Here is a 17,617-nt window from a genome sequence, read left to right on the forward strand (position 1 = left end):
AATATGTCACATCATTTCATATGTGACTGTTCCTCACATGTTATCATTTTACACTGCCAAGTAGCAGCAAAAGGATCCAAAGCTTACAGAATGCCAACACAGCAAACCATGAACTTAATATCCCCTTACACACCCCTCTTCCTTTAAGCTCAATTTGGCCACAGCCTCTGTCTTAGAAATCTTTGTTTCTCAGTTCTCATCTTCCAGCATTTTTCCCTTGTCTTCATAATTTAGTAATCTCAACTCTATCTAAAACCCTCTCCCATTAAGTTATCTTTACTTATTTTTTAAGATAAAGTCCAATACCTACTATAGTATTTATTGATTAGAAATTTAACAAATCTTTTTACCTGTGCTAGTATTTTTATTAGTAGTGTTAGGGCTCTGGTTACAAAGTTGCATAGGTTTTAAGTATGATTCAAGCCCATTATTTCCCATAAACTCTGTAATTTTTAAGTTCATAATTTTGCAAGATAACGTGTTTTTCAGGAGTGCATACATTTCATTTTCGCAGAAATGCCTGAACTGAAATGATGTTTGATACACTGAATATTTGATGAAACTAACTACTATCTAATGTTCAGTGTTACACATTCATCTATTCATCAAATGTTTACTAAATATTAAAGTACATAAGGCACTGCTCCAGTCATTAGAGATACACCAATGATGTGCAAAGTATAACTGTGTATGATTGTGTGCGTAGGCATATGTGTGTGTGCACACATGTGTATATTTGTATTCATATTGAACTAAATAACCTTGAATTGCATATTATTGCTACAGGTACATTCTAATTTCTGTATCAGCAGTTTCCAAAACTTTTCACTGGAATAATTTTTTTGTTTCCCAAAAGAACTCTTTATACAGAAACAAAATATACCAAATAAAAGCAGAACCCTACACATTCGGCATGTCCTATTCCTGAGATACTCCAAGAAAACTGGGGCTTGATAGGCTATGATTTAAAAACAGTGAGTGATCTAGCAACAATGCCCCGCCTTTACGTGACCCCTTTAATACGAAAAAAGAGTCTGACATGGGTTGAGAATATGAATTAGATCACTGTTAAGCTTCTGGAGGTTTACTTCACTCGACTGACTCCTCTCTCTTCTCTTTCATGAAACTGTTTTAGTAGGAGCCCTGAGACAACTCCTCCCACGCCCTAATCCCCTAAACATGTATGTAAAAGACGGGCTTCGGAGAAAAGGAAGCAAGAATAGATAAGTTAGGACAAGTCTTTGGAGACTTAGAGGAAAATCTTCTCATCATAATGGTGAAATCGTAAGGGTGGAAATTAAGGTAAAAACCTAGGAAAAATAAGAGGCTTTTCAACTTTAAATGGCCTTAAGCTTAAAAAAGAAAAACAACAAACATTCTCATAGATCACAAAAGATCTCACCAAACTCACCAGGACAGAAAGCCAAAATTGGGTTTAACGACAGAGTTCCCTTGGATTTGGGACACGTTAGTAAACAAAATAAATAAAGACCCCCCTGGCTTATATTCTTGGGGTCAGGGGAGAGAGAGAAAGGAGACAAACATCCTATCTAATAAAAGAGTAATATGCAAATTAACGGTCACTCCAAGACACAAGATGGCTGCCCCCATGTGGTCAAAGATGGCTGCCCCCATGTGGACACAAGATGGCCGCCACAAGATGGCCGGCAGGGGAGGGCAATTGTAGGCAATCAGGCCAGCAGGGGAGGGCAGTTAGGGGTGAACAGGCTGGCAGGAGAGGGCAGTTGGGGGGGACCAGGCCTGCAGAGGAGGGCAGTTGCAGGGGGACCAGGCTGGCAGGCAGAGGCGGTTAGGGGCAATCAGGCAGGCAAGTGAGCGGTTGGGAGCCAGCAGTCCTGGATTGTGAGAGGGATGTCTGACTGCCCGTTTAGGCCCGGTGGGATCGGAACTAAAAGGGCAGTAGGACATCCCTCAAGGGGTCCCAGATTGGAGAGGGTGCAGGTTGGGCTGAGGGACACCATCCCGTCCCCCCCCCCCCATGTACAAATTTCGTGCACCAGGCCTCTAGTAATGATGAATAAGTTAATTATGTAATATATTAGAAGGTGATACACAATATGGGAAAAGGAAAGTGTGAAGCTGAGTAACAGGAATCAAGATAGCTAAATAGAGTGGTCAGGGTGGGCCTCAAGAGAGAATAGCCCTGATAGACTTTAATAAAAGTGGTAATGGAGTGAGCCATGAGGGTGTCTGCATTCCTGCAGTTGTAGAATAGCAAGGAGTCCGCTAGGATAAAGCTCAGTGAGAGTGAAAGATGGACAGGACAGAGAAGGAAGAGAGGTAACAGGGTGGGAGTGGAGAGCAGATCATGTAGACTCTACATTGTAGAGGCTTATAAGTTCTTTGTAAAGATTTTGGCTTTTACTCTGAGTCACTGAAGGGTATTGAACAGATCTGACTTATATTTCCAATAGGTTACTCTGCTAAATGAAGAATAGACTGTAGCAGAACACAAGTATATGCAGGGAGACCATTAAAGGGCTACTGCACTTACTCAGGCAAGAGATGGGGGCTGAACCAGGTGGTAGCAAAGCAAGTGATGAGAAATGGCCAAATACTTTTTGCTTCTTTCAATGGCTAAGTGTACTACATTCAACTTATCACATACCTAATACCTAAAATATACTAATAGCAATAATGGATATCCAATTCCTTTAGTAGTATCTACATATTACTATATTTCTTGTTAATAGTCTTACTGAGTTTCATACCATTTAGCACTTTCCCCTATAAAATGTATATTCATTTATTCCTATTCTTACTCAAGTTCATATTACTTAAAAGTGGTATGGGGAGGGGAAATGGAGAGAAAGATTTCTTAAGTCTATTATTTATTTAAATTGGTGGTGTTTTTTTACCTTCTTTTTCTTCTTCCCAGTATATTGCAAAACACGCCTCTTTTAAAAAGTGAAATACACACACACACACACACACACACACTGGAGGCCTGGTGCACAAAATTCGTGTATGGGGGGGGGGGGGTGTCCCCTCAGCCCAGCCTGCACCCTGTCCAATCCAGGACCCCCTTGGGGGATGTCCGACTGCCGGTACAGGCCCTGGGATCAGGCCTAAACCAGCAATCGGACATCCGTCTCATAATCCTGGACCGCTGGCTCCTAATTACTCACCTGCCTGCCTGCCTGGTCACCCCTAACTGCCACCCTGTGCTGGCCTGATTGCCCCTCACTGCCTCTGCGTGCCAGCCTGATCACCTCTAACTGCCCCCCCTGCCGGCCTGGTCACCCCTAACTGTCCCCCACTGCTGGCCAGGTCGCCCCCAACTGCCTACTCCCTGCTGGCCTGGTCACTCCAACTGCCCCCCTCTGCCGGCCTAGTTGCCCCCAACTGCTCCCCCTGCTGGCCTAGTCGCCCCTCACTGAACCCCCTGCCAGCTTAATCGCCCCCAACTGCCGCCCCCTGCCGGCCTGGTCGCCCTATGCAGCCTGCTGTTCAGTCGTTTGGCTGTCCCTCACTAACCCCCCTGCCGGCCTGGTCGCCCCACGCAGCCTGCTTGTTCAGTCATTTGGTCGTCCCTCACTAACCCCCTGCTGGCCTGGTCATCAGCAGCCAGCTTGTATGGGTGTGAGGGTCAATTTGCATATTAACTCTTTATTATATAGGATATATATACGTGTATATATATATATATATATATATATATATATATATATGCTAGCTGTAAACCATTTACATTAATAAAAATATTGAGCATTGGTGGAATAACCATTACTAAACATTACCATTGACAGTCTAGCAAATTTTATTACTTTTCTATATTCCTCCTTGGTAATCTGTCCCAGATTCCTTTTAATTTCACATCATCATCAAACTTGCAAAGAAAAACATATGCTACAACATAATTATTTGACTTTGGTAAAAGAACAGAAACATTAGATATTTTGGTTGACTGTTACTCAAAAAAAAAAAAAAAAGCTTAATGGACTTTTAAAAATATTTTAGTAGCTTTCTAGTATTAGGGATCAAATTGAGGTTTTAGGTCATATACTTTTCCTGCCCTAAACAATTACTGTCCATAAATAAGCTTGAGGATTTACGAGTAGAAAAAGAAATAAAATATAAATTACACAATGTTAGCATGCAAATATTAGGAAACTCCATTAAGGGTATATTTAAGGAAAAATGTACATGTTCCATGCCTTCTAAAGACTTCAGAAACTGTTCTCCATAACTAAAAAAACTTTGGGATCCATGTTTACTTGATAAAATAATTATTTACTAAAATATAAGTATCCTCAGAGAAATATCCTCACAGAAATGTTACATTGATTGTTTTTTTTGTAAGATTACATGCAATTAGTGAGTTAACAATGGCTAATCAGGGCAGAAGAGCAAGTAAGGGATCTAGATCACTAAAAATAGTTTTACCTTCTGATGTTTTCCATCGTTTCCATAAATCCTCAACAGTTATGTGTTTATCTTCTCTGTGCAGATGGCTGTGTTTTTTAGTAGCATCTTTATATTTCATATCTTCTCTGATAAACTATAAAAGAGAAAACACTAAGTTAAATATACTTAAATTCACTATTTTAGTCTCTATAATGGAGAAAAAAAAGTCTAAAATCCAGTGGGTAATGATTATCAGGTAATAACTGGTACATTTTTTGGTATTTTATATTCACATTATTCACACGTTTATATAATTTATTTAATGAAATGCCTTCTATTACTAATCATGACAACAGCAGCAGCAGTAAAAGTACTTATTTAATGTTCATTATTTGTCAGGAACTATTCTACATTATTTACTATGTCTATATATCTATCATAATACATACACACACAGTTATTTAACTTTATGACAGATCTATTATGCGTGCCCAATTTATAGATGAGAAAACCAAGGCTCAAAGAGGTTAAGTATTTTGTCCAAGGTTGAAAAAATAATAAAAAGCAAAGATAAGATTCCAACCCAAGCAATTTGGTTGTGCTCAACACCATAATATCCTGCCTCAATATTATATATTTTTACCAACTACTTAGTATCTCAAAACAAATTAAATACTAATCTCAATTACTGCACCAAATTTCTATATTCTCTTACCTTTTAAGCTATTACTTACACTATTAGTTTAATAGTGGAGAGAAAGCACTAAAAACTTTTTTGCTGAAAACCAACCTGTTTTACATTACTTCTTATATAAAAATTTTTCATTGTTCCCCATTGTCTGCCAAATAAAAAGCAAACTCCTTTTTATGGCTTACATACCATACCCAATTCTGTCCCTGACAATCTTTTAGGCCTTATCTCTTGACACTTTTCCCATATAAACTCATCAATCAAATTACATGAAACTAATAGTTTTTTTTTCCCCAATTACTATGCTTTTTTTTTTAAAATATATTTTATTGATTTTTTACAGAGAGGAAGGAAGAGGGATAGAGAGTTAGAAACATCGATGAGAGAGAAACATCGATTCAGCTGCCTCCTGCACACCTCCTACTGGGGATGTGCCCGTAACCAAGTTACGTGCCCTTGACCGGAATCGAACCTGGGACCTTTCAGTCTGCAGGCCGACGCTCTATCCACTGAGCCAAACCGGTTTTGGCCAATTACTATGCTTTTTATACTTCAACACTTCTGATTTGTATTGTTTTACTTGGTCCTTTTATTTATTTACTAGTGGCCCGGTGCACGAAATTCGTACACTTAAAAAAGGAATTAATTAGAGGAAATATTTTAATATTGCTATTTGCCCTTATAATATAAGTGTCAGAGATGAAAGAAAATTAGTAAATATATATGAAAATCTCCCTCCTGACAGAGTCTGGGGCACACTGCAGGACCCAGAGTCAAGTCCCCACAACCTGCATGCCTCGAAATCGCACCCAACCTAGCCGGCCCCACCACTGTCATGTCCCACAGGGTGGGTGGGCGCAGCCTCAGGTGCCCCGGCCCCAGGGTAGGGGGCACGGCCTCAGGTCCCCCAGCCCAGCCTCAGGTCCCCGGCCTTGGAGCTGGGGCAGGGTGCACGGCCTCGGGGCAGGTGACACAGCCTCAGGTCCTCCAGCTCTGTTGCCAGGGCAGGGGGCACATCCTCAGGTCCCCAGGCCTGGCCTCAGGTCTCCTGGCCTCAGGTCCCCTGGCTCTGGTGTGGGGTGGGAGGCACAGCCTCAGGTCCCCCAGCCCCGGCGCCAGGGAGGGGGCATGGCCTCAGGTCCCCTGGCCCCAGCGCCGGGGTGGGGGGCGCAACCTCAGGTCCCCCGGCCCCAGCGCCGGGGCAGAGGTGCAACCTCAGGTCCCCCAGCGTGGCCTCGGGTCCCCCAGCCTGGGCACAAAGGCACAAGGGTGCAAGGGCATGAGGGTGTAACGACCATTTGCATATTAGCTCTTTATTATATAGGATTTTCTTCTGATTCCAAAAATATACAATCATACAAAAGATTAATTCAGAAATCTACAATGCAGAAAGTGAAAATCCCCAAGGGCATATTTTTCTCACTTTTTGGATGCTGACAATGGACATCACCTTTAAACAAAAGATCAACTTTTGCTTTTGAGTAGAGTTATTCTCTACTGAAACAAAAAAGACAATTTTAATAGCTGTATAATATTGAGCAAATCATTTCACTTTCCTGAGCTTTAATACCTTGGGTGCAAAAATGAAGAAGCAAGCTTTTTAGGATCAACAACACTATTCCACGGTGGTCAGTCATTAAACTGATACCAATCTATAGTATAGACAGAAATGGAAAATAGCATTTAGAACCTTTATAGCAATCTGACGATGTTTTCAAAGCATCTGACCTAAGCATGTGATAAATGTACTTACCATGCATGCCTTATGCATAATGAATTAAAAATGAAAAATCTGGTCCTTCACCATAATTTGAAAAGCACTAACCTAAAAGGTCTATTCTGGCCCTTATATATTCTGTTGTTTGAAATAATGCCTTACTCTGTTTCTAAATGCCCCTTTAAAAGTTATTTTTAAACGGTCCTGCCTCATTACCCCAATTACTTTTTATCTATTTCTATTCCTATTTTCTATTTCTCTTTTCCTGCCCACCCCTCCTGCTCTTCCTGACTGATATCTTCGGAATCTAGTACATATACCTGAACAAGTCACTTCCATTGAGATACTGAAACACTGCCCCTATCTTTAACAGAGTCCAAGAGTTAGAGAGAAATTCTAGATTAAAAACCATAACTGACAGAACAGGGTAGGAAGCCTGCTTTGGAAATGGTTCAGTCAGTTGAAATAAATGGCAGCTGTTTCATTTAAAACAACAACAACGTCTTGGGAAATTCTTCTCACAACATGAACACAAAGAACCCAGAAGTAGAGTTTGTGGCTTTAGGATCAATATTTCAGAATAAAGCTAATTTTCATATATAGACTAGATGCAGCATTCTAGTAACTTGAACTCTAAGGAAGCCCAGAATAAGTGTATAGCTATCTGCCAAAATATCTACACTAATAAAAGAGAAAGATGCAAATTGACCGTACCTTCATGACGCTCACCAGCCAATCAGCAGTGAGTATGCAAATTGACCCAACAAAGATGGCGGGTTAATTTGCATACACAGGCACCCAGTGGCCAGGGGCAGGATGCTTGCGTCATCGCCATGGCAACGATGCAGGCGTTTTGCTCCACCCTAGCCACTCTGGGCCTCTGGGCAGCGTGGGAAGGCGAATAGGCAGCTCCGGGCCAGAGCAAAGGCTGTGCCAGCAGCCAGGGTAAGGAAGGCCCATTCTGCATGAATCTTCGGGCGCCTAGTACACTTAATAAAAGAATGCAAAAAACATTTTTAAACATATGATAGCATCTAAAGCTCATTGATGTAAAAGAACTACCTATTTCCTAAGGAAGTTGGGTGAAAACTAAAAAACACATTGAATTATATTTCCTCTGAAATTACCATTTAAAAATGAATATACAGAGTGGTGAAAAATAGGTTTATAGTTGTTCATATGGAAAATAATACAATAATTAATAAATAATGATAAAAGAATAAAGTCCTGTGTTTTATGTACTCACAACTATAAACCTACTTTTGCCCGCTCTGAATACTTCTGTTTTAAAATATAAGCCCAAGAATGCAATTCATAACAAACCACATAAAAGTATATCTCTTCTATGTATCTTCAACATTTTGATCATAAAATATGATTTGAAAATAGTATGATTAAAATTACTTTACATTGAAACTAAGTTGGAAAATGTTTAACAGAACCTAATACACTTGAAATCATCTGCTCCCATTAAACCTTCCCAAAATCCTACAGAAGAGCAGGCCATTCTAAGCAGACTTCAAAAACTCCCTAGAAAACTGCAAATTTTAGAAATGAGACAGGCTACTAAGAAAAATTTTAAGGACAGTCACCAATAACTGAAAATGCATGACAAATTACAAATACTTCTTATTCATTGAAATATGAATTATGAAATCGGAAAACAGACCCTTAAATTCTATGAAGTAAATCTTCAAATAATGTACAACAAATAATGTAGATTTCTTGGGAAGCATATCCAATTATGCAAACCTACTATAGGAAAACCTGAATTGACAATACAAATAAAAGAGTGCTAATAAATAATTACTATTGGACATCTTTTTAAAAATATTTACAAAGGTAATTCTTTTAAATAAATTATTCTAGTACCATTATAGAAATTACATACCCAAATCCAGAAAGGTAGCTTTTAAATAATCAACCAATTTCAGTTTCTTGTACCTATTATTATTTTGTATATTTGTGCTGTTATTTTTGTTACATTTATTTTTGTTGTTTATATTTTATTTTTATGTTACCTTACTTGTACTTTGTATTTGTGCTATTATTTTTATGACACTGCTTTAATATTATCTGATACATGTTAGTAAAGTCCTTACTTAACGTCATCAATAGGTTCTGTGACTTTAAACAAAATGATGTATAATGAAACCAATTTTACCACAGGCTAATTGATATAAACAGGAGTTAGGGTCCCCTCCCGGAGCTGCGGGCTTGGACGCGGAGTCGCCGCCATCTGGAACCGGAAAGTGGAGCTTATCGGAAGCCTGAGAATCCACAACTGCGGCACCCACGGAACAGCTGCGAGCCCCAGAACAACGCTCCCCAATTGGCACAAACACACGGGTTCAGAGGAGCTCTACACTCCACCACGGAAAGGTCAGATTTCGCCTAGGATGAGGTGAGGTCTCTGGTCCCAGCGCGAGAGAGGAACGCGCGTTTTGCGGGAGCTGGAGGACCAGGGAAGTCTGTGCCTAGAAAAATCGGTGGCTGCTGGGGCTGGCGTGATCTGTGAATGTGGAAGGGGGTCCTCAGAGCTGCTAACAGAAGGGCTCTCTAAAAAGCAACCCATTTTGATCTGAAGTGCAGGGACACCCTAAGAATTCCAGGGGTGTGCTAGACTTACGCGCAGCCACGGAGTGCGCACACTTGGGCTTTTTCCTCTTGAAATTCTTGCTTCTGATTACTAAGCCCAATTCATAGGTTCACCCAGTTGGGGACACCCTGGGAGACTGCAGGGGAAAGTTATTTTTCTGGAACCTGGGGATTGGAGCGGGGAGTGACCATTGGAGAGCCAGCTCTGAGGCAGCCCACTCCCACAAACCGGTAGTGAGTGCCACAGGGAAAGAAGGCTCTAACACTCCCTAGAGAGGCCATAGATAAACCCGGAAGTCAATCCAGAAACACTGCCACCCAGGGGCTGAATCACAAATTGACTCTTGTGTAATCAAAAATAAAGGAATACGAATTAAGACACACCGCCTGCTTAAAATCAGGACTGGCTTACATCACTGAAGAGCAGTGGAACGCAGGGAACTGCAATACTGTCCGGACTGAGAAACAGGCGTGCCAAACAGAACAACAGAGGAAGTGAATGACCTTCACTACTCCACATTTTATTTTTATTTTTTTATTTTCATTTTTTGCATCTTTTACTCAAGAAACTAATTTTTTTCCTCACTTGATTTTACCTTTTTAATTATTACATTTTTATTTTCAATCCGTATTATTACTACTGCTATTTTATCTTTTTTTTTTTTTTTAAGTGTCATTTTATTTTCTCTTCATTTTGTTTTGGGATTAATGTTCTACATTCTATTTTTATCTTTCCTTTAGCATCATTTTACTCTATCTCAAATCTACCTTTATGCCATCACTCTCTTCCTCACTTTTCCCTTTTCAGTGTCCTGTTTATCTTACCCCTTTCCTGCTTTAGATTTTCCCTATTCTTTCTGTTTACCCCCTTTTAAAATTTCACCCTACTTATATATCTAATCTCCAATCCCCTGCTCCAAGTCCATACACACCTCTCTCTTCGCTGTCTTAACTATCCAAAAAATTGTGTTTCTCTCTGTCCTTTTGTTGTTCGCTTGAATGTAGATTATATCGAATTTTTATGCTTTTTTGTGAGATTGTTTTGCTTATTCTTCTTTTGTTTATTTTTTTGTTTGTTTAGTGCTTCAGCTTTCCCTTGCCTCACTCAATATTAGTTGGTGTTGTAGTTTGTATTAATCCCCAGGTACTTGTTGCTGGCATTTGCTGGGATAAGTGATTGTTCTATTGGAGTTTTATCCCCAATATATATAGTCTGTTTCCCTTTCTCTCTTAGTCTCTTTCTTGTCTCTCTTACTTTTTTTTCTTCTTTTTTTTTTTCCCTTTTCCCAATTTCATTTTGACACCACCCTTTTTTTTTCTTCTTCTTTCTTTCTTTTTCCTCTTCTTCTTTCTCTAATATCCCCTAATTTGCCTTTCTCCGGTGGTCACCTTTATTGGAGGTTATTAATATCGTGAATACATTCCTGTTCAGTGCCTTGTGTGTTGTACCTGGTAGTGCTGTATTTTGTGCCTTTAAATTGACGCAGGAGAGAGAGAACTACATAACCAGACACCCAGAGAAGAGAGACCATGGGGAGACAAAGACACAGCCCGCATATGAAAGAAAAGCAGGCATCACCAGAAAAGGAAGTAAACGAAATGGAAGCAAGCAACCTTCCAGAAAAAGAATTCAGAGAAATGGTCATAAGGTGGCTGAAAAGAATGGAAGACAAATTCGACAATATGAGCAAGAACCAAGAGGAAATGAAGAAGAACCAAGAAGAAATGAAAAATGACATCGCTGCTGTAAAGAACTCAATAGAAAGCATCAAGAGTAGACTAGAAGAAGCAGAGGACCGCATCAGTGAGCTAGAAGACAAGATGGGAAAAAATACCCAAGTAGAGCAACTTCTAGAAAAAAAAATTAAAAGGCAGGAGGAGAGCCTAAGGGAACTTTGGGACAACACGAAACAAAACAACATCCGCATAATAGGGGTACCAGAAGGAAAGGAAGCTGAGCAAGGAATAGAAAACCTATTTGAAGAAATAATGACAGAAAATTTCCCTGATATAGAGAAGAAAAAACCCACACAAATCCAAGAAGCTCACAGAGGCCCAAGCAAAATGAACCCCAAAAGACCGACGCCAAGGCACATCATAATTAAATTGGCAAACACTAACGACAAAGTAAGAATCTTAAAAGCGGCCAGAGAGAGACAGAAAGTTACATACAAAGGAACCCCCATCAGACTAGCAACTGATTTCTCAACAGAAACTCATCAGGCCAGAAGGGAATGGAATGAAATATACAAAGTCATGCAAAGGAAGGGTCTGAATCCAAGAATACTGTACCCAGCAAGGCTGTCAATCAAAATTGAAGGTGAAATCAGGAGCTTCACAGACAAAAAAGGACTAAGGGAATTTATTACCACCAAACCAGCAATGAAAGAAATGCTAAAGGGTCTGCTGTAAAAAAAAAAAGAAATAGGAAGCGAAGAAGGAACACAGGTGTAAAGAATAGGAATGGCGACAAATAAGTACCTATCAATAATAACTTTAAATGTAAATGGATTAAATGCCCCAATCAAAAGACATAGGGTAATGGATTGGATAAGAAAACATGACCCATATATCTGCTGTCTACAAGAAACCCACCTCAGAAAAAAAGACGCACACAGACTGAGGGTGAAGGGATGGAAAAAGGTTTTCCAGGCAAATGGAACTGAAAAAAAAGCTGGGGTAGCAATACTTATATCTGACAAATTAGATCTCAAAGTGAAGGACATAACAAGAGATAAGGAAGGCCACTTCATAATACTAAAGGGAGCAATCCAACAAGAAGAAATAACTCTGGGAAACATATATGCACCCAATACAGGAGCACCCAAATACATAAAAAAACTCCTGGAGGATATCAAGGGAGAGATTGACAGCAATACAATCATAGTAGGAGACTTTAATACCCCACTATCACCATTGGACAAATCCTCTAAGCAAAAAATCAGCAAAGAAACATCAATCCTAAATGACTCACTAGACCAGATGGAATTAATTGACATCTTCAGAACATTTCACCCCAAAGCCACAGAATATACATTCTTCTCAAGTGCACATGGGTCATTTTCAAAGATAGACCATATGTTGGGACATAGGCAAAGTCTCTTCAAATTCAAGAAGATAGAAATCATATCAAGCATCTTCTCAGATCACAGTGGCATAAAACTGGAAATCAACTACAATAAAAACAACCCAAAGAAGTCAAACACATGGAGGCTAAACAGCATGCTATTAAACCATGACTGGGTTACCAGAGAGATCAAAGAAGAAATAAAAAACATCATGGCAACAAATGACAATGAAAACACTACAATCCAAAATCTATGGGACACAGCGAAAGCAGTCTTGAGAGGGAAGTTCATAGCTCTACAAGCCTACTGCAAAAAACAAGAAACAGGGGTAATAAATTATCTAACCCAACAACTCAAAGAGTTAGAAAAAGAGCAACAAGAAAAGCCCAGTGTAAGCAGAAGGAAGGAAATAATAAAGATCAGAGCACAGATAAACGACATAGAGACCAAAGAAACAATACAAAAGATCAACAAAACCAAGAGCTGGTTCTTTGAAAGGATAAACAAGATTGATGAACCTCTAGCCAGGCTCACCAAGAAGCAAAGAGAGAGGACCCAAATAAACAAAATCAGAAATGAAAGAGGTGAAATAACAACAGATCCTGCCAAAATACAAAGGATTGTTAAAAAATACTACGAACAACTCTATTCCAACAAACTGGACAACCTGGAGGAAATGGACATATTCCTAGAAAAATATAACCTTCCAAAACTCAATCAGGAAGAATCTAAACAGCTCAATATGCCAGTAACTCTGGAAGAAATTGAAGCAGTCATCAAAGAGCTCCCGGCAAACAAAAGCCCGGGGCCAGACGGCTTCACAGGAGAGTTTTACCAAACATTCAAGGAAGAACTAAAACCTATCCTCCTCAGACTATTCCAAAAAATTCAAGAGGAAGGAACACTTCCAAGCTCCTTCTATGAAGCCAGCATCACCCTAATACCAAAACCAGATAAAGACAACACAATGAAAGAGAATTACAGGCCAATATCCCTCATGAATGTAGATGCCAAAATCCTCAACAAAATTCTAGCAAATCGGATCCAGCAGTACATCAGAAAGATCATACACCATGACCAAGTAGGGTTTATCCCAGGAATGCAAGGATGGTTCAATATCCGAAAATCAATAAATGTGATACATCACATAAACAAATTGAAAGATAAAAATCACATAGTCATATCAATTGATGCAGAAAAAGCATTTGACAAAATCCAACACCCTTTCTTGATAAAAACTCTCAACAAGGTGGGAATAGAAGGATCATACCTCAACATAATAAAAGCTATATATGATAAACCCACAGCTAACATCATACTCAATGGGCAAAAACTAAAACCATTTCCCCTAAGAACAGGAACAAGACAAGGATGCCCACTCTCACCACTCCTGTTTGACATAGTACTGGAAGTATTAGCCATTGCAATTAGACAAGAAGAAGAAATAAAAGGCATCCAAATTGGAAAAGAAGAAGTAAAGCTGTCCTTATTTGCAGATGACATGATATTGTACATAAAAAACCCGAAAGACTCTATCAAAAAACTAACAGACTTAATAAATGAATTTGGCAATGTAGCAGGATACAAAATTAACGCCAAGAAATCTATGGCATTTCTATACACCAACAGTGAACTTACAGAAAGAGAGACTAAAAAAGCAATCCCATTTTCCATCGCACCAAAAAAATTAAGATACTTAGGAATAAACCTAACCAAGGAGGTAAAAGACCTATATGCGGAAAACTACAGGACACTGAAAAAAGAGATAGAGGAAGATGTAAACAGATGGAAGAACATACCATGTTCATGGATTGGTAGAATCAACATCATCAAAATGTCCATACTACCCAAAGCAATCTATAGATTCAATGCACTCCCCATTAAAATACCAACAGCATATTTCACAGACCTAGAAAGAACTCTCCAAAAATTCATCTGGAATAAAAAAAGACCCCGAATAGCCACAGCAATCCTGAGAAAGAAGAATAAAGTAGGAGGGATCTCAATACCAGATTTCAAACTGTATTACAAAGCCACTGTCCTCAAAACAGCCTGGTACTGGCACAAGAACAGACATATAGATCAATGGAATAGAATAGAGAATCCAGATATCGACCCAAACCAATATGCGCAATTAATATTTGACAAAGGAGGCATGAGCATACAATGGAGTCAAGACAGTCTCTTCAATAAATGGTGCTGGGAAAACTGGACAGATACATGCAAAAAAATGAAACTAGATCACCAACTTACACCATACACAAAAATAAACTCAAAATGGATACAGGACTTAAATATAAGATGGGAAACCATAAAAATACTAGAGGAATCCACAGGCAGCAAAATCTCAGACACATGCCAAAAGAACTTTTTCAGTGATACTGCCCCTAGGGCAATGGAAGCCAAAGAGAAAATAAACAAATGGGACTACATCAAAATAAAAAGCTTTTGCACAGCAAAAGAAACCATCAACAAAACAACAAGAAACCCCACTGTATGGGAGAACATATTTGCAAATGGTATCACTGATAAAGGTTTAATTTCCAACATCTACAGGCAGCTTATACAACTTAATAAAAGGAAGATAAATGATCCAATAAAAAAATGGGCAACGGACCTAAATAGATACTTTTCGAAAGAAGACAGAAGGAAGGCCAAGAGACACATGAAAACATGCTCAAAGTCACTTATTATCCGAGAGATGCAAATCAAAACGACAATGCGATACCATCTCACACCTGTCAGAATGGCTATCATCAACAAATCAACAAACGACAAGTGTTGGCGAGGATGCGGAGAAAAAGGAACCCTCGTGCACTGCTGGTGGGAATGCAGACTGGTGCAGCCACTGTGGAGAACAGTATGGAGTTTCCTCAAAAAACTGAAAATGGAACTCCCATTTGACCCAGTAATCCCACTCCTAGGAATATATCCTAAGAAACCAGAAACACCAATCAGAAAGGATATATGCACCCCTATGTTCATAGCAGCACAATTTACAATAGCTAAGATTTGGAAACAGCCTAGGTGCCCGTCAGCAGATGACTGGATCAGAAAACTATGGTACATCTACACAATGGAATACTATGCTGCCATAAAAAAGAAGGAATTACTACCATTTATAGACACCTGGATGGAATTAGAGAACATTATGCTAAGTGAAATAAGCCAGTCAATGAAAGAAAAATACCACATGATCTCACTCATTTAGGGATAAAAAACATTATAAACTGATGAACCAAAAGATAGTTACAGAGGCAGTAAAGCATCAAACAGAGTGTCTAATTACAGCGGTAAGGTTAGGGAGAGGTGGGGGAAATAAGAGATCAACTGAAGGACTTGTATGCATGCATATAAGAGTAACCAACGGATGCAAAACATTGGGGGGTGAGGGCAGGTATGGGAGTGGGGTGGGGGGGGGGGCAATGGTAAGATATGTACACATATAATACCTTAATAAAAATTTGAAGAAAAAAAAACAGGAGTTAGGTTCCTATGGCATCTCACCAACATTTTGACAAACTGAGGTTGAATGAAATGACATGACTGGAGAACCTGCTGTACAGACATATTTTGGGGCTTTTTCCCTGAGAACCTACTAACATTAGTGTAAATCCCTGAAAGCATCCACTCACCACTCCCTCACTCCATCACCCACTGCCATAGCCATCTGATCAAAGGACAAACAGTTGACCAAAAGAAGGCAATCCAGAGCCATTCTCTCTCACAGGACACTATAATTCAAACCATGAAAAGGGTCACTTGGCCATGGCTCTGGGTTTTTAAGGTGATAAAAACCCTGGTATTGAAGGTGGCATTTTATGGACAGTCAAGATAGGCCAGGTGATAAGGACAACAGAGGAAGCCAATATGCAGGAAGAGAAAGTAATAAAAGAGGACAAAGATAAGGACAGAAAGAGAAAGAAATGGCACCAGGAATTGCCTTGACTCTTGATGACCTTCCAGTTTCAGTCCCTCAGGATGCCTGGGCTACACAATTCTTGTCCTGATTTCCACAACATGACAATGATAAATCTGTCTCCCCTTTTATTTTTAAATACACAATTTTAAGACCTCAATTTCTAGGAGAAGTGATTTATTATCCCAGTTAGGCACTCAAACTCTGCAGTCTGACATACTATATTCAAAATCTAACCATTACTTAAATCCTCTTTCACCTCATATTTCTCCTCTGTACAATGAGAAAAATAAAACTGTCTATTTCATATGGTTAAGAAGATTAATTTAAAAATGTATAATGCATACAAGTGTTAGACAATAAAATTACATTAACTCAAACTATTTTGGTTGGTTTTTATATATTGATTTTGTTATTGCTATTGAAGTTTAAAGCCTGAATAAATGAGTTTCACCCTGACTATATTGGTAGGCTTAATGAACATTTGGGAAACATCAGACATTTATAAAGATAAGATTACCCAATATTCTTAAAGTACCATTTCAGATATTCTAAAACAAAATACATAATACATAAATAGAAAAAACATAGCTCTTTCACTGACAATGTAAGCAGAGACTTTTCCAAAGGACACCTGCCATCAAAACAACAGTGTCCAAGGTCTGATATGTGAGTCAGTTAAAGCAGATGGGTTCCTTGAAAAATTTGCAGGGTCTTCCTGTCTTGAGAACAATATTAAATTGCTTAGCATAATGTCTCAGAGGAAATGATGCATAACAAGAAGGATACTACTCTTATCACACTTTGAAAGATGAAAAAGCTAAGGCTAAAGGAGAGTTTGCAATGTATTGTATTTTATATAGCTATTTAATAGACCTAATACTGGAAATAAATTCTAAAGAATTCCAAAGTTCAAGTTCTTCACCACCATCCTAACCTGGATGTTCTGTAAAAATGCAGATTTCAAAACTCTTAAAGGTGATAACATGCTAATAAAGCATGAATTGCCCTTGTTTCTCTCTTCAATCCAAAATAGTTCTATCAAACAGGTTTCACAGTGGTTGAGAGTACAGCTCAGTCTCCAAACTACATCTACATCCCAAATCTACTATTTATTGGTATGACCTTAAGTTGCTTCACTCTCTGTGCGTAGTTTTCTAGTCAGCAAAATGGTAATAAAAGTCATAAGTCAAAGAGGTGTGAGGATTAAGTTATTTATTTCACATGAAGTGTAAAGAAGAGTGCTTGATACAGAG

At 39.0% G+C, this 17,617-nt stretch overlaps 1 protein-coding gene across 2 annotated transcripts in view; it reads right to left on the reverse strand.

Moving 5' to 3' along the window:
• STIM2 (stromal interaction molecule 2) overlaps positions 1–17,617 on the reverse strand; it is a 148,581-nt gene that overhangs the window by 50,227 nt on the left and 80,737 nt on the right. For both annotated transcript variants that reach the window (XM_080657872.1, XM_080657871.1), the window contains exon 3: positions 4,408–4,522. In XM_080657872.1, the coding sequence (XP_080513998.1) occupies positions 4,408–4,522 (115 nt within the window). The remainder of the gene's footprint in view (positions 1–4,407; positions 4,523–17,617) is intronic.

The sequence above is a fragment of the Plecotus auritus genome (genome assembly GCF_963455305.1).
Source record: "Plecotus auritus genome assembly, chromosome: 1".
NCBI classification, from domain to species: domain Eukaryota; kingdom Metazoa; phylum Chordata; class Mammalia; order Chiroptera; family Vespertilionidae; genus Plecotus; species Plecotus auritus.